Raw genomic sequence first — 22097 nt, forward strand, 5'->3', positions numbered from 1 at the left:
TACTACAGTGAACATTAGCAACATGTTAAACCTCAACTCCAATGTGTTCTGATTTACCTTTTCTCCTTTATGAGATGCTGTCTTCTTCCCATTCTCTCAGACACATCCTCTATCTAGTTAACTCATCCATGCATTCATTTTTCTCTAGTTATGTATTCAACTTCCCCCTCCCAAATGCTTTGAGATTGTGTTATTTCATTTGAGGCTCAGATAGATAAGAAAGAGAGTCTAGAATGTAGCTGTAAATAATTTATCACTGGTGGGCTTACTTCCTCCTGGAAATCCATCTAATTATTCAATATTTAACACCTGTTGTATTTTTGGCACTTAAGAGTTGGGTCCACATAAATCAAAAGACATGGTCCCTTTTTTTTTTTTTAAATTATAATGGCCACAAAACAAATACACTGCAAAATAATTATCCTAACTACCAATTAATATGAGTATTTAAAATAAAATAATGGAGAACAATGTACAGTGAAGTGAAGGTCACCTTTGGATTAATTAAGCATATTTTTCAAATCCAGTAAAGGTAATTGTGAATAGAACTTGTGTTGGGTGCAGTGGAAACAGAGAAACTGGAGTACTAGAGTCTGCTTAGGAAATGAGAGTCTGTTTTACAGGGAAGAAGCCCCAGAGCTGCCTTTAAGGAGGACAGTGTTTAGCGTATCAGTGAGTGGGGCATTTGGTCAGAAGAAGAGCAATGTTTAAAGCAGGAAGAAGAAACGCTACAGGACAGAATAGGGCATGTTTAATGCTATAACTTGTTAGTATTATTACAGTAGAAATGCCAAAAAGGGTGAGGACCATAGGTAGGTAGAATATATATATTGTAAGATCTTGGGTACCACAATTTAAAAATATGTAACATACACAACTAGAGCCAGTGTGTCAGAATAATAGGGAGACTTGTTTTTGGTTTGATACAAGAAAGATTTCAACAGTAAGAGGCATAACAGTGGAACAGGAAGGCCTCCCCTTTGATACCATTTGGAGGTACTTAGAAGGGAATGAGCTTTGAAGTAGTATAAGAAAAAAAATATCTAGCAACTAAAAACGACAAATAAAAAAGTGAGCTCCTTGTTACTGAAGATATTCAAACTGGACCTTCTTTATATGTCAAAGATGCTGTCAGAGATTCTTGTATCAGCTGTGATATCACACTGTCTCTTTGTACATTTTATAGCTTTAAGATTCATTGGAAAATGAATAGAAACCCTTTTACCTGATTGTGTAACCATATTTTAGAGGAATGAAAGATTTTATTCTGTGATCTTAGAAGCAAGTATCAAACCCAGTGTTTCCATATCAGTGTGTCAGAATATGCTACATCTGTGGTTGCAAAGATAAGCCAAACATTGCTTGTAGTTTCTGCTCCAGTCTGCTTTCAATTCTATTAAAATGTGGACTTTTAATAGGATGGTTTCTTTCTTTTTTTATTTATTTATTGATTTGAGAGAGAAAGAGACAGAGAGAGATCAATTTATTGTTCCAGTTTTTTATGCATTTAATGGTTGCTCCTTGTTGAAGTAGGTAGGGGGAGGGGACCAAATTATGAAGGGTCTTACAGTCTTTGCTGAAATAACTGGATACCATTCTAATTCCAGTGGGAAGCCATTGAAGAATTTATTTATTTATTTATTTTATTTTTTTATTTTTTTTATCCTCACCCGAGGACATTTTTCCATTTTTTGTTCAGGTAGAGTGGGAGGGAGAGAGAGGAACAGAGAGAGAGAGAAACATCGACGTGAAAGGAACACATCGAGTGGTTGCCACCCGCACAACCGACCAGGGCCGGGGAGAAACTGCAACCAAGGTACGTGCCCTTAGCAGGAACCATACCCGGGTCTCTCAGGACCGCAGGCCGATGCTCTAACCGCTGAGCCAAACCGGCCAGGGCGCCATTGAAGAATTTACACGGAGAACTGAATCCTGAAAAAATACCGCAATTTAGGTGTGTCGTATAAGAACAAATGTTATGTTCATGTTCATTAGGATAAATATCTTGTAGCTTGAAGCTTTTAAATGAAAAATGAGATTAGCATTTTTACTCAAACAGATATTTCTATTTAAACTTAACCACTCATGAATAATACTTCAAATAAATTAAATGACCCACATCAAAGAGTGTCATTAGCAGTTTTAATTACCTAAATTTTTTAATTAAGGATGGTTTGCATTCGTTTATAGCAGCAGCTGGTTCTTTGCTCTTCTCAATAGTTTGTAGTGTGCTCTTACCAGATGTTACTCTTATTATCTAAATGAAAATAGATTAAGGTGACGTTGTAGGTCATAATTGTCGTTGATTCCAAATATATTTATTCTCAAAACCCTCATCAAAACAAGGCTAGCATTTGTTGGGAAGAAAATCACCCCTGTTTTGGGCTATATGCTCACTATTTCCTCACTTTATTCTGTCATTAATGCATTATTATACAGTATAACACTAATTTCTTTTCATCAAAATGTTACCACTGTGGAGTTCTGTTTCTGCATGATCATAGCTTGCTGTATTTTGCTAGCAGCTGAATATGCTCAGAAGGGCCTGGTCACTGAAATATTGAGTGGAAATAACTTTGGACATGCTTTCTTTTCCACTGTGGTCCTGTCCACAGTGGCAGGATGCTGGTATGTAGTAACCGTGGAAGAGTGACTGGGTTGTTGAGGCATCCTGTCTCAGCAAAGCACTACTTGGCACCGGCTACAGTGTCAAGTGCCATCTCTGCTTTCAGCATGCCTGGTACCTGCTTGCTCTTCTCCTTCTGGTACATAAAACTGAGATAAACTCGGAGGCCATAAATTGCTTTAATACTTTGTGTTTTACAAAATAGATTTCCCCTTGTGTTTTGTTTCTGAAGATTTCTGTCATAACTTTCAAGCAGCTCAGAAGTTGTCTTATTATCTGAGACAGCTAGTAGTTTAAATTGTTTTCTTTCCTTTCCAGGAAATGCTTCCAGACTGCACACTTTTATTTGGAGGACAGCACTTCCCCCAGAGTCATATCCACACCTCCAACTCCTATCTTTCCAATTTCAGGTAATAGTTTAACTTGAGACCGTGAGTAGCTGGTACATGTTGAATGAGAAGCAAAATGTTGGAAGGTTTGTTTTTATTGTACTTTGCAAATCGCTATAATGTATTTTAGTAAATATTTGTGTTGCCCAAAATATGCATTATATCGTGTATCAGACACCCAGGTATGTAACTTGTTCTCAGAAATTTTGAACATTCTTAACCATACATATGATGAGGAAAATTTTTTTTTTTTAACTGTTCAGATGTAACATGTTAAAGAACAGACATTTATAACAATAACATGTAGTTAGGAATAATGCTGCATTTTGGTCATTTTAGTTTCTTTAGTGGAAACCTAAAAATATAAACGACTAAGTCAGTGCAGTAGAGTGGATAGGACAACATAAAAATGAGGATAACCTTTAGTTTTTTCTGATCATCTGTGTTTATGTGAGAAAAGATTTCTTAACTATATTAGAAAAAAACATCAACTATTTTTTTATCAGAACTTACCTGGTTAACAATATGCAAGAATAAGCCAGTGTCATTTTGATTAAAATAACTCATTGACCCTAGAGTTCACACTGTGACTGTGTTCACAGACACTTACTTCATTAGCATTGTATAATATTCCAGAATGAAAGAGATAACAAAAGAGGGGTTGTCTAGAAAGGTGTGGCCTATGGAAGAAGCATGGGTAAAGGGTGAGATAAGAACATAAAGAGTCACCAAATCAGGGAAAACAAGAAGAAAAATGTATCCATGTGGCCATTTTTCAGAAGCCTCTTTAAATTTTTTGGTACTACATATGTTATTGTGAAAGACCCAAGTTCTATCTGATATTATCTTCAGAAATCTCATTATTTAAAAAAAAAAATAGAAGAAAATAAGAGAAGCATTTTCTTTGTTATTTTTAACAGGCTTAGGAATCTGACATGTTTGGCTCTTTTTCCTCTTTCATCAGCTCTGTGTCTTTAATCACTACTATCTTATTTCTATTTCACTAGTTTATATTAAACTGTGTATTTATTTTAGTATAGCACAATTTTTCATTAACATATAAGGAATTTTGAGACTGTCAGTTCTGTTATCTATTGCATTTTGATTCTGTTCACTTTCAAATATACCTCTTCTACATATCCTGTCAGTATAGCCTTGCAAACTAACTATATTATCCAAAGTCCAGCATAGGTTATTAACAATATGTAAAATAACAATAAAACAGGACCTTGTTCAAGAAATCCAAAATCTCTGTTGTACTTCTCAGAATAGTGATGAAGGACATCTCCTTTTTCCCTGCTCGGCTCTTAAAAATACACTCCTGATTACCCAAATGTGCACATTTTTATGTAAAATCAGAAAGTAAAGAGATATGTTGGCCTCACTCACTTGCAGACCAATTCATAAAAGAAATTACCAAAATTTTTAACAACATAATTGTTAAAAAAAAAAAAAAAAGGTAGTCGATTTACTTGTTACCTGTACAGGATAACATTGATGGATCTGAAGGATGCTTAGTAGAAAACCAGTGATTTTGATATGACAAATGATTTCTGTTTTCTTATCTTTTTATAAAAGCTACTTCCAGGCAAGAACCTTCTGTAGGTATAAAGGTAGAATTACACCTTTGTCTACTGTTTCCTAAGCTTAACTGGCTAATTCAATTTTAGTATTCAGGTATACTCATCTAAAAGAGAGAGCAGATGGATTCTACTTTTTTTTTAATCAATAAATTCTTAGTAACTGGAGCTTAAAAATATTAAATGGCCTGGATGCTGAACAGCTGTTGATGTAAATAACTGTTTCTAGTGAAATGTGTTTGATGTTTCCTTGTCAGAGAAATCACTTGTGAAATTGCATACTGTGAACTAGTAATATGTTTAATCTAAGAAAGTCTTTCCAGTAATAAAAAGAGCCAGTTGAAATAGTTTGGCCTCTTTACAATTAACAGATCAAATGACTTTGTTAACATAGCAAATTTTCCAGTTAAAATTCTTGAAATATTAAAGATTAGAAGTCCCAAAGATTTTTCATATTATTTTTAATAAATAGTCTGCATATAAATCTTCTCTATTACATATAAAGGGAAGGAAAAACTGTTTTCAATGGAAAAATCTGACTATTTAGCTATAAGACATTGGGTTATACAGATTTATAAAACTGAAATTGCACTATATATCATGTCTATGATAAAACTGAAAGTATAGTATTTCTGCATTTTTCCCTAGAATTTACATGTAATTACTACTTGTGTTAAAGTTACCCATAAAAAGATACAGTTCACTAATAAGAAGTGAGGCTTTGGTGGTATATATATTTTAACACCGAAAATTAGTTATTAGTTATTTTCTCTTTGGAGTATGAGAGGAAAAGAGAATCTTGATCAAATCAGATTCTAAAATCAAATTATAATTGATGGTAAATATAGAAAAAAATTGGTAATTTTTGCTAAATGTTTCATTGGAAATATAAGAATAATTGAGCTTTGGAGTTGTTTTAGAAGAAGCCACATAATAAATCTTTATAAATGAGAGGTACATTCATGTGAGTTGAATTATCTTTTCCAACTTAATTTTTTTTTCACTTAGATGATGTTGGAGCAATTCCAATAAAGCACTTTCCAAAGCATGTTGCAGACTTACATGCAAGTAGTGGGTTTACTGAAGAGTTTGAGGTATGATTTTACTATGTCTATTTTAAATAATATGAAAAATAGTAAATTTAAAAGATTCAGCAGTAGACAGTGTCTTGACATGTTGAAAGCATTTTCACTTCTGCTGAGAATATTAGTTCTACAATCACTTATGTGTTAAAGAAATGTTATGGTTATCATATAATTTAGAAAATTGATTTTCCACCATAAAAAGCCATGTTGTACTAGTGGAAGAATTTTTTAAAATATTGTTGATAGTGATGCATAAAATACAGAACTCTAGTATTCTTTTTTTAAAATAATCTGCATTAGACTTGGCCAGTTTGGCTCAGCGGTTGAGCATCGGCCTGTGGACCAGAGAGTCCCAGGTTTGGTTTCTGCTAGAGGCCCGTACCACAAAAAAAAAAAAGTCTGCGTTAGTAACACTGGTTTCTTTTAATTTTCTAAATTATATAAATTACACTAAACTACTAAATTTCATGCTTCTCAGCCAAAGTACATACAAACTCTTTTGAAAAATTTTTTTTTCCTTTATTGATTTTTTTTTTTTAGAGAGAGATAGAAACATCAATGTGAGAGAAAACATTGATTGGTCATCTCCTACATGCCCCTCACTGGGGATTGGGCCCAGCATGTGTCCTGTCCAGGAATTGAACTGGTGACCTCTTAGTGCATGGGTCGACGCTCAACCACTGAGCCACACCAGCCAGACTAAAGTACATACAAACTCTTAATTATAGCTATTACAGCAGTGTAAATGCAGAAGCATTTATTATACAGGTATAATAAATATTATACAAAGTAACATCCTATCTTCTGAAAAAATATATGTTTTTCTAAAAACATTTAAACTTTAAAGTCAGTGAAAAATTTTCTAGTAACATCCCTTAAAATACTCTTAGGTAAATGAGGCAGAGAAATTTACTATAAAATATCATGGCCCACTGAACTATCAGTTTATCAGATTTTCCAAAATAGGGTTCTTTATTGTACTAGGCAATTCTACATTCAGCCTTCACCCAAGTCTGAAAATTATTGTTTTTATTTTATCAGCTTCCGTAGAAGTGAATTAACAACTAATAAATAGCAGGGCTGGGATTCAAACCTAGATCTGTGATTTTAAAGCACATGTCCTTTCCGTTTCAGCAAGCTAGGGATTTTCAGCTCTGCCCCCCTCCCCCCGCACCCCGCCCCCCCAGGAAGTGTTATGTTGCTTTTCTGTCTTCCCTCTGAACCCCCGAGTGCTCTGTGGACCTCCCTCTTTGAAGCACTTGGAGCTATGATCCTGATCAGTGAGTGTTCCATCTTTCCATAGTACCCAGCACTGCTTCCTAGAAGTCATGTCAACCAAGGTACATTTAGGGAAGGAATATGACATAGCTTAGAAAGCCCTAAGAAATCAAAAGAAATAGAAATGAAATTTAGTTTCACTAAATTAAAAATAGCCAATTCATTTCATCTTAAAAGAAACCTAAGTTATAGCTACACTGAATAAGAAAACAGTGTGAGATAATGACTAAGTAAAGTGGAATAATATAAAGAATTAGATATTTAAAACATCAAATTAATTTTTCTTACCTAATAAAGATTACTGGGTGGTACAATGTTAGCTCATAGAAACTACTAGGCTCACATCAAACAAAATCACAAATGAAAGAGGAAGAATGTGTCAAGAATAGGTCTAATTTTCTAAATCTTAAAACCATAAAAAAAAATAGACAATTTATAGTAAAGTTGCTGATAGTATATGTGCAAAAGTAGATTTATAACTTTCACAACTATAAAATCATTCTGAATATTATTAGGCTATTTGTAATAATGAAATTGATAAAGTAATGTCAGAAAGTGTTTTCTTAATTCCATTGCTTTTACCTCACAGCCTGATTCAAGAAAACTTTTCATAAACTTAATAATTAGCTTAATAACTAATAATGCTACACCTTTCATATATTGTTTTTAAATCTAGAATCAGGATGACTTGCTGCAAAAGAAGCTTTAAAAGCTTATTTGGAGAAAAGCTGAGCCATTTGTTGATGAATCAGATTCATATTTAGGTTATATACTTTTCTTAAAAATTATAAGGCTTTCATGTTATTATTTAAAAATTAAATAATTATGAATTTCAAACTAATATACTTAGAAAACATCTCTGAAAAAATATTTTGGTTCATTTTCAAAGATAATTGCCAGAAGTAATTTTCCTATACCCATTAAAATTTAAATTAAAAAGAGATCTACTAATTAAATATGTAGAAAGTAATGCTACCTGAGTTTTGTTTCAAAATGACCTAGAATATATGATTAAAAGTTTTTGGAGATTCTAAATATTTTGACAGTCTTTAATCTGTTACAAACCACCTAATAGGAAGCAGGTTATTCTTTAAAATTACTCAAAATAAACAAAAATATGGATCACTAATTCAGTTTCAAATACTGCTATAGTGATCAAATAACATTATATATGGATATTAGCAAATTTGACTTCTATGAGAAATATATCATCAAATATGTGGTTTTTCTCATCTGCGTTTTAAAAAATTCATCATATTATTATACCACTTTCATTGTAAAATGTTAATTTTTCCTTTTACATAATTTTAAATCTCTAAATTGTTAGAAATTTTGATTTGCATGTAACTGTTTGAAACATTCTGTTTGTTAGTATTTGACAAATGTATTTATTGCATGATCATAGTTTTCCATTGTAAACCTAATATGAACACTTTTTTTTCTCATTTGTCGTGTGCTGTGGAATTTGATTTCTTTACTTTTTTGGCATTCATTTCCTCATTAGACACTGAAAGAGTTTTACCAGGTAAGGCATTATTTCACTGCATTTTCTCTTAGCCAAGAAATAGTTGTAACATGTTAAAAAATTTTTTTGGATAGACTATTTTGTTTGTTTTGTCTTTATTATATTTTAAGGCACTTTGTCTGAAAGGATATGTGTGAAAATGTTATATGTACAATTTATTTACAGGAAGTGCAGAGCTGTACTGTTGATTTAGGTATCACAGCAGACAGCTCCAATCACCCAGACAACAAGCACAAGAACCGATACATAAATATCGTTGCTTGTAAGTATGTCCTTCACTCAGCTCTGACTTTGTTATCATTGTCATTGCTATGCCTTTGAAACAATGTCCTCAAGTCTTCGCAGAGCAGACCTTGTGGTAGCTGTTGCAGGGAATAAGACTTGTGTTAGATAATACATCACATTATATCATTTCCATTTAAATGCATTCTGCCGATAATGACACCTGTTTCTTTTAAGTAAAACAATCTCAAATTTTAATCCAGTCCTTTCTTCAGGTTCCATGGACTGTAAATCTGTTCTAATGGTTTCTGTCATTATTTATATTCCGTGGTTCTATTTGCATTTGATATCTACTTACTATTATGTGAATTTATTAACCAAGGAATATTTTCTTTAGATTTTATTTTTCCTTCCACCCTTTCCTCCCTCTCTTGCCATTCTTCCTGGGGTCTTATAAAGAGTTAGTTGGATTCCTTCTTTCCCTTTATTTTCTTAGCTGTGTTTCTCATTTTCTTCTCAATGAGCAGCTATCTGATTCTTTTCCTTAATGCAAGTTTGCCTGTTTATTCCTATGAAATTACCATCTTTCTTCTGTCTTTTTTAACTTGAAGTATAATAGACATATACATTATATTATGTATACAACATAATATAGGTGTACAACATGACAATTAATCATGTGCATATATCACCTCTTGTCTACATCTCTTCCCTCTTATTTTCTTTTCTATTCCCTCTCCTCCATCTCTTGCAATCCATCTTCATTTCCCCTTCCTGAAACTTCTGCTTGCATTCTTTCTTATAGACTCTGTGTGCTTTCCCAGATTCCTATGAACATGGTATTACCAGCCTGGATATTTAAATTCTGGTTCCATTCTAGTTTCTGGAAGCCAAGGAAGCTACACTCTCCTCCCTTTTGTTATCATATTTTTCTTAATAGTTTGCATAGGTGCTACAGGTCTTTCCACAGTGCTTACACCAATTTTATTTTTTTTTAGTAGAAGGCTCCACTTTATGTTTGTCTTCCTCAACTGAAGCAACTCTCCTGGCTGCACATAAAAACTCAGCAGCTTCTTGGAGAGGGTGAAGTTGTTGTTCAACTATTCCCTCTACAAGCTAATTAGAAACTACCAACCAGGTAACTAAGAAGAGGATGGAGATTAACATTTGTTGTTGAACACCTCTTATGTGCCTGGCTCTATAAAGACAGACATTGTTTTGTTTGATCACTAAAACAACCTGGCAAGATAGGTAATAACAGTCCTATTTTAGAGATGAAGAAAAACTACTCAGAAAATATACCAGTAACATCACAATATACTAGAACAAAAATAGGTTAGCCTGGCCTCACACCCCTCATTCCATTTCCATACATTATTTCTGTGCATATCCCTGCTCCTGTGTGAGCAGCTATTTCACAGAAGCTTTAAAATATCTCGTAACTTGCCATGATAAGGTCTATACTCACTTCTTCATCCTCAAAAACAAATAATCTGCCCCGAGAAACTACTGAGTTTCCTTCCTGTAACACTTTTCTTTCTTATTCTGTAGTTCCCCCAAATAAATATAGTTTCTCTGTAGAACTGAAGTTAGTGCCAAACTCCTCATTTCAACATGTTTTAATTACCACAGTACACAGTGTGTAAGTTACCATGGCTTTCATCCCCCTGTATTGACAGGACAGGAACCACATCTGTTGTTGGGCAACTTTTCTCCAGTCTCCATTTGCAGTAGTTTCTCTTTGAGGTAAAGCGATTTGCTGTAACCATTCACACAAACTTCCTAGGTTCCTTCTGCTTCCTTCTGTACTTTCCTTCCTCCATCAGCCTCATCTTCAGAGCGTATATACTGCCATCCTTCCTCAGCTTGTTGAGACCCCTGTCATTCTTCTCCCCTCCAGTGTCTCTCCCCTGTTTACAACCCCAGTGTCCACCTTTACACACCCATCTAAGATGCCAAGTTCAGATTTCAATCTCTATGAAATGTTTATCATCCCAAACCACTGCAGGGTCTTCCTTCATTCCCCTCTACTACTTTGCACCTCTCTCAACACCTCAGCCTTCCTTTCTGTGTATATGTCCATACTCACCTTCTGCATTAGAAAACTTGAAGGAAGAAGCTCTTGTTATTTTTATATTTTTATATTTATCTTTGTTATTTCTGTGTCCCCCAAAAGCCTACTATAGTAAATATTTTCATTGAGTTTCATTATACTTGATAAATTATTATGTAAATATAAAGGACCTTTATGCTAGAAAGCAGTCTGCTATAATGAATTTTTTCTGTTACAGATGACCACAGTAGGGTTAAGCTTGCACAACTTGCTGAAAAAGATGGAAAACTGACTGATTACATCAATGCCAATTATGTTGATGTAAGTGTGATTTAACTGAAATGTTATGGAAATTATATTAGACTAAGAATTTATTATACCACTGTGCCAAACACATATTAGTATTGAATACATGTTATATGATAGATAATAGGAAATTCAAATCAGTGGTGAGAGATCCCATGTCTAAAGGATTTCAAACTGAATAACAGCCAAGCTCATATATTTGGTTTATCTTCTAGATACAAGTGGGATTCAGGCTGGGAATGGATATTCAAGGTAGGATGGATAGATCGATCGATCGATAGATGATTGATAGATAGATAGATAGATAGATAGATAGATAGATAGATAGATAGATAGATAGATACAGATATAGAAATAAATATATTTAGGGAGGTTTATAACCTCTTCAATATGAGGGGCAGGACTAGTGCATATTTTAGGGTTTTTTTGTTGTTGTTTTTATTGATTTTTTTAGAGAGAAAGGAAGGGAGAGAGAGAGATAGAAACATCAATGTGAGATAGAAACATCGATCGGCTGCCTCCTGCATGCCCCCTCTTGAGCATATGTCCTGACCTAGAATCGAACTGGGACCTCTCAGTCCATGGAGCGACACTCAGTCCACTGAGACACACTGGCTGGGCCCAATGCATGTTTTGAATGTCCCAGAGCCCATGATACAATGCTCTGTAGGTAGCAGATGATCAATAAATCCTGACTGAAAAAATTCCAAGGTGGTACTGGCTAAAAGAGATTACTAATAAACCAGTTATCATTCTTTATCATCTTAGGCATCTCTTGGGATACCCATCTTTGTAGAACTTATTAGAGCACTCCAGGAGCTGCAGAACCCTGACTAACTTACTGGGTTTTGACTGTGGTGAACTGAATGTCAGTGAAACTCATTTATTTTCCTGACCTCTCAGTCTTACTCCCTTCAGTTTTTTATGGTCTGTGAAATACTGAATTCAAATAAGTGAGGACCAAGTATAAGTGTACAATGGGTTTTTTTATAGGCAACCTCTTCTTGCTTCCAGATGAGGCAATATATATGTCATATCAAACATGGGCTTGGGAGTCAGAACTCATTTTGAATCCCAGATCTGCCAATTGCTAGCTATGGGGGCGTAGGAAACCACTTACCTCCTCTGAGCTTCAGTTTCCTCATCTCCAAATCAGAATCAGGATGCTGTTTGCATTTGACATATAGCTTATGGATTAAGGTCCGTGTTTGTAAAGCATCTTGGCCAGCAATGGATGCTCACTGAAGGATAGCTATTAATCATTAGCAATGTTCAGCTCCACCAAGGAGAGGTAAGGGGACAACACCAGAGATTTCTTAACTGCTGTAGACAGTTGAGCCCCAATGCTTGATGTAGTTTCAAAGAAGCACAGTTAAGGACCAGATATTAAGCATAGTACATAGATTTAGAGTAAATGTACTTGGGCTAAAGGTGCAAAGAACGGTGCACCTCTTTTTCTATAAAACATATAGTTAAAAAAGAGTTACTATATTTTTTAATACTATTAAGTGTCTTCAGCTTTGCAAGTTTATATTTTTTTTATGGTTTTTCTTTTATAGAAACAAAAATGTGTGCTGACCTAAAAAGTTAACTCTTAGTCCCGGCCAGTTTGGCTCAGCGTTTAGAGCATCGGCCTGCGGTCTGGAGAGACCCAGGTTCGGCTCCCACAAAGGGCACGTACCTCGGTTACAGTTTGTCCACGGCCCTGGTTGGGTCATGTGGGTGGCAGCCACTCGATGTGTCCCTTTCACATCCATGTTTCTCTCTCTCTCTCTCCCTCCCACTCTATCTGAACAAAATATCAAAAAAAATGTCCTTGAAAGAGGATAAATAAATAAAAGTTAAGTCTTAGATGATTAACAATGGAATACAAATCAGTTAGTAAGAAATGTTTGTCCAATTTTTAATATTTGAGAAAACACCATATTGCTTTCCATAGTGGCTGCACCAGTCTGTAAGAAAGAAAGATCTTGGCCCTGGCCAGTTTGGCTCAGCGGTTAGAGCGTCGGCCTGCGGTCTGGAGAGACCCGGGTTCTGTTCCCGCTAAGGGCACGTACTTCGGTTGCAGTTTGTCCCCGGCCCTGGTTGGTCGTGCGGGTGGCAGCCACTCGATGTGTCCCTTCACGTCGATGTTTCTCACTCTCTCTCCCTTCCTCTCTCTCCCTCCCACTCTATCTGTACAAAAAATGGAAAAATATCCTTGGGTGAGGATAAAAAAAAAAAAAAAGAAAGAAAGATCTTGTATCTTTTGAGACTATATGGAGAAACCTGGAGAATATTATGCTAAGTGAAATAAGCCAATCAGAGGAAAACAAATACCACATCATCTCACTTATTTGTGGAATATAATAAACAAAAATGCTGATGAACAAAATAGACCCAGAGACATAGAAAGAAATATGGTTCAGACTGAGGTTGGAGGCAGGGGAGAGGGATGAGATAAACCAAAGAACTTACATGCTTGTATATGTAACCAGACGACATATTCAACAATGTTTGGCTGGGGGGTGGGAGGACGGGATAGGGAGGAGGGTGTCTGGGGGAAAAAGGGAGAAACAAAAATAAATTAATTTAAAAAAATTTTTTCAAGCTTCAAAAAAGAACTGTCATTTGTTTCTTCAGGGTTACACTAGACCAAAAGCTTACATTGCTGCCCAAGGCCCACTGAAATCCACAGCCGAAGATTTCTGGAGGATGATATGGGAGCATAATGTGGAAGTCATCGTCATGATCACTAACCTTGTGGAGAAAGGAAGGGTATGTGGGTAATCTCTTAACAAAGTCAGCATTAGGAAGCAGCACAGGTATGGTAGTTCATCAGGATTCCTTTCTAGTAAGTATGACAGCTAAAGGAAAACATTACAGACCAGAAAGTTTCACTACAAATCAAGTTATCTGCCACTGAAATGCATCTTCATACTGTGAGAAAGCTAAATAAGGCTCATTGAAAAGCAACGTGGAGTGAGATTGATTTTAATTCAGAAAAGCTATATTCCAGGGCTGGTCCTCTAGTGACTCATCTGAAATGGGGAAGTTTGGACCAGATCACTGCAAGTCCCTTTCACTTCTCCAGTTCTGAACCTGGTCTCCTCCACAGCCAATCTGCAATCACTTAGAAAGGAAAGAAATATTAGAGGAATGAGAGAGCCCATTTCTGTCGCAGCCTCAGGCCTTTACCTATTTCAGGGACTACTTGTACATTGCACGTTGGATATGGAAATAGCATCTTTATTTTACTTTTTGCAGAGAAAATGTGACCAGTACTGGCCTGCTGATGGTAGTGAAGAGTATGGGAACTTTCTGGTCAGTCAGAAGAGTGTTCAAATGCTTGCCTATTATACTGTGAGGAATTTTACCCTAAGAAACACAAAAATAAAAAAGGTGAGTCCACAAATGATGGACATTCTCATTTGAATAACACATTTGGTCCCTTTTTAAGTGAGTGGGTGATGTAACCAAGATAGGGTAAAAATGTATAATAAAGGCATTAAGGATTCTTATTACAGCCACAACTCAATCCCAAAGGTTTCTTCCATGTCTCCAAATGCAAGCTGCGGCTTTGGCGCGCCATTGGACGGGAGGCGATGGTCGCAGTGGATGTGGTGCAGGAACAAAAATTCCCATCCCTTTGATAACTGCGTCCAGTAGAGAGAGTGGAGCTTGAAGTAAGGGAAGGGAGAAAAGAGAACAATGGTATGTTAGTCAGGGAGGGAGAGAGGCAGATCGACTCACTGACTTCATGCTGGAAATTCAGGCAGTGTCTGTGCTACAGACTCGAGGAGAATGCCATCCTCTGTTAGAAACCTCAGTCTCCTCTTAAGGTCTTTATCTAATTGCATGAGTCCCATTCATATTTTGGAGCATAATCTGCTTTACTGAAAGTCTACTGATTTAAATGTCAGTCACATCTAAAAATATCTTGGCAGCAACATCTGGTATGACTGATGTTTGACCAAACCACAGGCCACTAAAGCCTGGCCAAATTGAGACATGAAATTAACTGTCACAAACAACATGTACCTGTTTGCTTCATTATGGACTGCCAACATCAAGCTATGACCTCTAAGTGGCCGTTCAAGAGCCCCGTGTGTTTTGTGTGTATTCCTGTTACCAGCTGTCTGTCTTCCCAGGGCTCCCAGAAAGGACGAGCAAGTGGGCGTGTGATTACGCAGTATCACTACACGCAGTGGCCTGACATGGGAGTGCCAGAGTACTCGCTGCCCGTGCTGACCTTCGTGAGGAAGGCGTCCCACGCCAAGCGCCACGCAGTGGGGCCTGTTGTTGTCCACTGCAGGTGAGTCCCGGAGAAGGGTTTCTGACCCGTAGAATTGCTTATGCTAATGACTAGGAATCAATGGAACCCAGATTTTGCCAAAATGGGAATGATTACATGAAGCAGCTTCATGAGGGGAATGTAATTACATGCCCGTTTTCATAAGTATTGATTACTAGGAAATGAGTATGTCAGACTCAGAATTTTATTGCTGAATATTTCAATGCACCAGGTATTTTTATGGTGTTATTATCCTATTTGATTACTGAATGGAGTTTCAACTTATTAACTATGTGAGGCAGGGGGAACAATGTTTTGTCATTAAACAAACACTTATTACAATATAATGGCATGAGACAAAAATGCCTGAGAACCAACCCCTGTTCCTAGGACTTAATAATCTATTGTAGAGGGTTTATGTTGTTGTTGTTGTTGTTTTTAATCCTCACAGAAGGACATGATTAGAGAAAAAGAGAGAGAAATATTGATGTGAAAGAGAAACATCTATTGGTTGCCTTCCATACACACCCCGACCAGGATCAAACCTACAATCCAGGTATGTGCCCTGACTGGGAATCGAATCAGCAAGCCTTAGGTGCACAGAATGATGCTCCACCAACTGAGTCACTCTGGTTGGGCTATTGTAGAGTTACTATGCCAGGTTTACATTAGAGAACGTGAAGCACACATAGTGTGAGGAATTTGACAAAATACTTTTAAGTTGTTTTAAAACACTTTGGAATCTAAAACCCTTTCTCGTTTTCCTGAGTTCTTTCTAATATATCCAACGGAATGTGTTATTAATTCATCATTGCCCAAGTATTTTAATTCCCAAGCCTCAGATGATGATAAGAAATAATGATATAACAGGGAAAGAGGAAATAATGTTAGAGTTTCAGGTATTACTTTTTAGGTAAAGTAAAAGTCGCAGCTAACCTTTACTGAGTGTTGACTCTATGCTAGGATTTATGACCACAAAATGAAATTTATTTCTGTGTGCGGTGTTTTTGTCAAAGCAGTCTGTTTTTATAGAAGCAAGTATTTTCCTTTGATATACAGCTTATCTGACACATTCTAATTACCTACCTTAGGAGTTATCTCCACACAAAGTTTGAAAGACCTATCTTGAGTTTTTATTTTTATCTATTAACCTGAAGATAAGCTGAGGGAAACAGGAAGATGCAAGAAAAATAGCTCTGAAGGTCAGGAATTGTTTCTGAGCAAATGGAGAAGGACCAGGGTATTGTGCAGGGCAGGTGCTAATTTTCCACTGTAGCACTTTCTTCTTGTCGGAGCTTCTGAAAAGAACCCCTCTGTGAATTCTGTCCCTTCGGTAGAGTCTTTGAAGAAGTCAGTAGATAATGGCCCTTTAGAAATTACTGAAGTTATGCGTTATTCTTCACAATCTCACCGAAATGATATTTTCAGCTGCAAGCCTTATCAATTCTTTTTCCCATTAAAATGCGGAAATCTTTACAAACATGTCAACCTGGCAATGCAGACCCAGGGACCTTTTCTTTTCCAAATTTGGTGAAGCTGATACTTTGATTTTTCGCAGATTAGCTGTCTATTTGCTGTGCTCTGATATATAGTATTGTCATTGTATAATATAAAATAAATAATAAATAGAATTATTAAAATAAAACATCTCCATCATAAATAGATTGTTTTGCAGTTCGATAGAAAAAAGAAATTTTGTGTTAATTTGTAGTACATGCTTAACAACTAAACTGCTTACAGTTTTGGATAGCTAATTATTTATTATGTGGCTCATTTGTTTGAGGAAGGAAATTATTTTAGTTTACAAGACAGGTAGCAGGGACCTATCTTTCAATTTATTTTGTGCTTGAAATAGTGTTTTCTTTGTGTTCTCTTTAGTGCTGGGGTTGGAAGAACAGGCACATACATTGTGCTAGACAGCATGTTGCAGCAAATTCAGCAGGAAGGCACGGTCAACATATTTGGCTTCTTAAAACACATTCGTTCACAAAGAAACTATTTGGTGCAAACTGAGGTATTATAAAAGAGATCATTTTATTTTATCTAAGGGTTGGAAAAGTCACTAAGATGCTAAAGGTGGAGCGACCAGAGTTCGTATTACCAGATGAATTAGTCGGGTAGGATAAAGTGTTGTGATAAAGTGTTATAAACTGGGTGGTTTACAACAACAGATTTATGTTGTCCCATCGTTTTGGAAGATTGAAGTAGAAAATCAAGGTGTTGGCAGGGCCCTGCTGCCTCTGACACCTCTGAGGAAGGCTCCTTTATGATCTTTGAGCCTCTGGTAGCCCGTGAGTTCTGGGGTGGAACCTGGAGCAGCATAATTCCAGCCTCCACCTGTGTCTTCACATGGCCGTCTTCTCTCTGAGTCCGTGTCCACATTTCCCTCTTATAAGGACACTAGTCACTACCTCTTGCTAATTAATTACATCTGAGAGATTCTATTTACAAGTATGATCACATTCTGGGGTTTAGGGTTTCAACATATCTTTTGGGGGGACAAAATTCAATCCAAAACAGGTCATTGCATAGAAGTCATGGATGGGTGAGCTAAATTTTGTCTATTTTGTGTTCAAATGGGGACTATCTTTAAAATAACACTGGTGAAAGAGAAGATTCAGAAAATGGGTAAGTGGATCAATCAACACCCATTTCTGCTAGCACAACCCTGAAGTTTTTCCTAGACATAGTGAATGAATGGATTCATTTTCATATTTAAAAAGCAAGAATTATGCTCAAATTCTACCCCGTTTTAGGCCCATATTCTTTACATATCTATAACACAGGACAAGTCTGAGTATCTTTATTCATTTTCACTATGTCTAAATAAAAATGAATCTAAACTGAAAATTATCAATGGCAGCTTTAAAGCAATCAGGAACATATGATTGGCTTTAACCCCAAACCAAATTTCATTTTATGAAGGAAATGACATTCTAGTAACAAAAGATTAAAGAGACGCATCCTATTCATAAAAGAGAAGATAACTATTAAAAACTGTAGAAATAACTACACTAAATTATGCATGACTGGTGGCTAAAAGGAAGACTAGAATGGGTGGAGGGGAAGACCCACAGAGGCACAGACGTCGTAGAAGTCCTCACGCAAAATGTAGAAGTGGGCCTCAGGTTGAAGGAAGGGCTGAGAAAAGCTATTGTTTTGCCTCCCCAAATCTTCCTGCCTCCTTCCCACAAATGTCAATCCACAAGAATAAAGAAGTGAGGGATAAGAGCTGTATTCTGTCTCAACTGCCTCCTTTCCTCCCCCTGACATCCTGCCAGGTGCCATAAGTAATCTTTTTTGGGTTTCTCCTCTCCCCTTAGTAAAATTCTTTGCCTGTCATTGGAAGATACTGCTTTTATGCCTAGATGCACATAAGGAAAACCTGAAATAATATATCTACTGTCACTGCTTTGCCAGGAACAGTATGTCTTCATCCACGATGCGCTGGTGGAGGCCATACTTAGTAAGGAGACCGAGGTGGCAGACAGTCACATCCACGCCTATGTCAACGCGCTCCTTATTCCTGGACCCACAGGCAAAACAAAGCTTGAGAAACAATTCAAGGTGAGTCCTCTTGAAAGCGTATTGGGTGTCTCCACAGAATTAAATGTGCCTACATCTTCTCATTTGAGTCGACAAGGCCTTGGGGTTGGGTTGAGAGCACTGTTGGCACAGTGGCTTATATTGTTCTTTACAACAGGAAATGAAGCCATGTGGTAATTTCAAGGAGAACTTTAATTTTGAATGGCAAAAAGAAAAAGTTCTCAGAAATCCTAGACTAACTTTTATAAATGCAGACTTGGTCTGGGAAAGGAGAGCACAGAGCCTAACAGAATGAACAGACAGAACCTATAATGCAGACCGAACAAGTGCTCTTTTTACTTTGAAAAAACCAGACCACTTAACCATGAGTGCTATGGCTCAGGCTGTTCATGCTGCTCTTTGGAAAAAGTCTACCTCACTTGAAGCCCCTGCACTAGAATAGGCCGCACCACAACAATAGCTTCTCCAACCCCGTTTCTCCCACTCACTTCTCACGAGGCAGTGCACTGGAGAGGGCAGCGTGGGGTGTTTTGCTCAATATTATTCCTCCTGCAACCCAGCTCTCCGACTTCCAGAAATCAGTCAGCAAAGAATTCAGAAAGCAGATGTTACAAGACCTGCCAGCTGAGGTAGGGGCATTTGCAGAGTCATGGCTTCCAGAGGAACAGAGGCTGTTACTTTGCTCCACGTTATTATTGTACTACCCTCTTACTTCCCAGGATTCCTAGAGAAACAGGGCCGAGTTCTGAAGAAGGAGTATCTGGGAAGAATTAGAAAGATGTTGAAAAACCCAGGAGAATTAATTAACAAACCTTGAGATGTCAGTTTTTTCTCTCTTCTCCCCAGCCTACAACATAGAAGATGTTGGCACTATGAATTGCATCTGATGTTTTGCCATCTTAGCACCTTTTGCACTTTGGAGGAGTAAGAGAAAGACTAGGGTGAATGCTGACTTAGAACCTGCTGTCAGGAAAATGTAAATGTTTCACTCGGCCAAGCTTATCTGAGTCATAAAGGAACACTTAAGGGAAGAAAAAGTGCACGGTGCACCTCCCAGAAACAGATAATAAGGAAATATAAAATATTAACAGTAGGTTGCTAGGATAGCTTTTCCCTAAATTAATATATATATAAATGTATATATAACCATTTTCAACAGAATTATCTTTAAACAGGATTTACCCCTACACAATTACTTAAAAGAATTAATATGGCTTCCACTGGATAACCAGGATCAAAATGGAAATATTAATTATGATGTCAGAGTCCAATTAAAGAGACATTTGACTCTCTTTCCTGTTATCATCATAACTAGAAAATGTAGGGTTGTGTGTGTGTGTACACTGACATATAAGAAAAGGTGTTGATTCAAATTTATCCATAGAAAATTTTCTTTGAAATAAATTGCATGTCTGTTTATTCAACAAATAGTTACCAGACACCTATCACATGTCAGGCTTTTGTGGCTGATACTGATTTTTAAATTAGAGAAATACCTGTAACAAAAACAAATTAATAAAAATAATTTTTAAAAAAAAGAATACGACAGACTTCTTCTGGTCAAGATGGCAGCATAGGTAAACGCGGTATCGCGTCCTCCCTCAACTACATCAAACTTACAACTAAACTACAGAACAACCATCATTCAAAATTGCCTGAAATTGCACCGAATGGAAGTCCTACAACTACGGACTTAAAGAAGCAGCCACATCGAGACTGGTAGGAGGGCGGAGGCAAACCGGCTGGTCCCACACCCACGTGTGGTGGATAAAAATCAGGCGTTCACCTCGGCTGGGAAGGTCCTCCCTGAGGACTGAGGGGTCCCCGTCCCACACCAGGAGCCCCGCTCAGGGTTCCAATGCCAGGAAGAGAATCCCCATAACTTCTGGCTGGAAAAATCAGCAAGAACTGAGGCTCAGGGAGGCTGAGGCGGCTGGAGCCCCAGGCAGCTCCTCTTAAAGGGCCCGCATGGACTTATCGGACTCACTCCCTCTAAGCTTGAAGGGGAGGCAGCTCGAGGGGGCCAGAGACATACAGGGAAGAACTGAGCTGTTTGGCATTGGAGTGAGGCCTGGAGAGGGGGTTTTCTCAGGGACAAATGTGCTGTCAGAGGCCTTTGTTCCTTTGGTGAGTCCTTCCCTTTGGAACCACCATATCTGAGACTCCAGCAACTTGGCTCACACTGTTTGCCTCACCCTGGTGATTCCCTGAGGCCCCGCCCCACCCAACTTTCAGGCCCACCCAAGTTGTTGCCACTTGCTTAACCATAGGATTGGCCTGTCTTGGATTCTGCTTCGGGTTTTCCTAAATTCTTTCAAACGAGCAGCATCTGGTCTCAGCAAGCCCCATACCTCCCGTTAAGTAATATATAGAAACAAACACAGGGAGGAAGCCAAAATGAGGAGACAAAAAAACAGGTCCCAAATGAAAGAACAGAAAAAAATATCCAAGAAAAGAACTAAGCGAAATAGAGATAAGCAACCTAACAGATGCTGAGTTCAAAATACTGCTTAATAAGATGCTCAATGAACTTAGTGAGAACCTCAGCGAACATAGTGAGGGCCTCAAGAGCATAAAAAAGAACCAGTTAGAAACGAAGGAGGCACTAACTGAAATAAAGAATAATTTGTACAGATTCAATAGTAGAGTAGGTAAAGCCAAGAAGCAAACCATCAATTTGGAATCTAAGGAAGCAAAAAGTACCCAATCAGAACAGCAAAAAGAAAAAAGAATACAAAAAAATGAGAAGAGTGTAAGGAGCCTCTGGGACAACGTCAAGCATGCCAACATTCGCATCTTGGGGGTGCCAGAAGGAAAAGAGAGAGAACAAGAAATCAAAAACCTATTTGAAACAATAATGGCAGAAAACTTCCCTAACTTGGTGAAGGAAACAGACATACCAGTCCAGGAAGCACAGAGAGTCCCAAACAAGATGAACCCCAAGAGGCCCACACCAAGAAACATCATCATCAAAATGCAAAAGGTTCAAGACAAAGAGAGAATCTTAAAAGCAGCAAGAGAAAAGCAGTTAGTTACCTACAAGGGAGTTCCCATAAGGCTGTCAACTGATTTCTCAAAAGAAACTTTGCAGGCCAGAAGGGAGTGGCAAGAAATATTTAGAGTGATGAAAAGCAAGAACCTACAACCAAGATTACTCTATCCTGCAAAGCTGTCATTTAGAATCAATGGCCATATAAAGAGTTTCCCAGACAAG

General features: G+C 37.2%; 1 protein-coding gene across 1 annotated transcript in view; it reads left to right on the forward strand.

The window, feature by feature from the left end:
* PTPRZ1 (protein tyrosine phosphatase receptor type Z1) overlaps positions 1–22097 on the forward strand; it is a 142665-nt gene that overhangs the window by 108065 nt on the left and 12503 nt on the right. Inside the window, exons 14-23 of the mRNA XM_036246326.1 lie at positions 2945–3036; positions 5604–5689; positions 8463–8483; positions 8649–8745; positions 10997–11079; positions 13687–13821; positions 14311–14445; positions 15195–15358; positions 17216–17351; positions 18758–18904. Coding sequence (XP_036102219.1) covers positions 2945–3036; positions 5604–5689; positions 8463–8483; positions 8649–8745; positions 10997–11079; positions 13687–13821; positions 14311–14445; positions 15195–15358; positions 17216–17351; positions 18758–18904 — 1096 coding nt within the window. The remainder of the gene's footprint in view (positions 1–2944; positions 3037–5603; positions 5690–8462; positions 8484–8648; positions 8746–10996; positions 11080–13686; positions 13822–14310; positions 14446–15194; positions 15359–17215; positions 17352–18757; positions 18905–22097) is intronic.

This window comes from Molossus molossus, unplaced genomic scaffold (assembly GCF_014108415.1).
Source record: "Molossus molossus isolate mMolMol1 unplaced genomic scaffold, mMolMol1.p scaffold_m16_p_7, whole genome shotgun sequence".
NCBI lineage: Eukaryota > Metazoa > Chordata > Mammalia > Chiroptera > Molossidae > Molossus > Molossus molossus.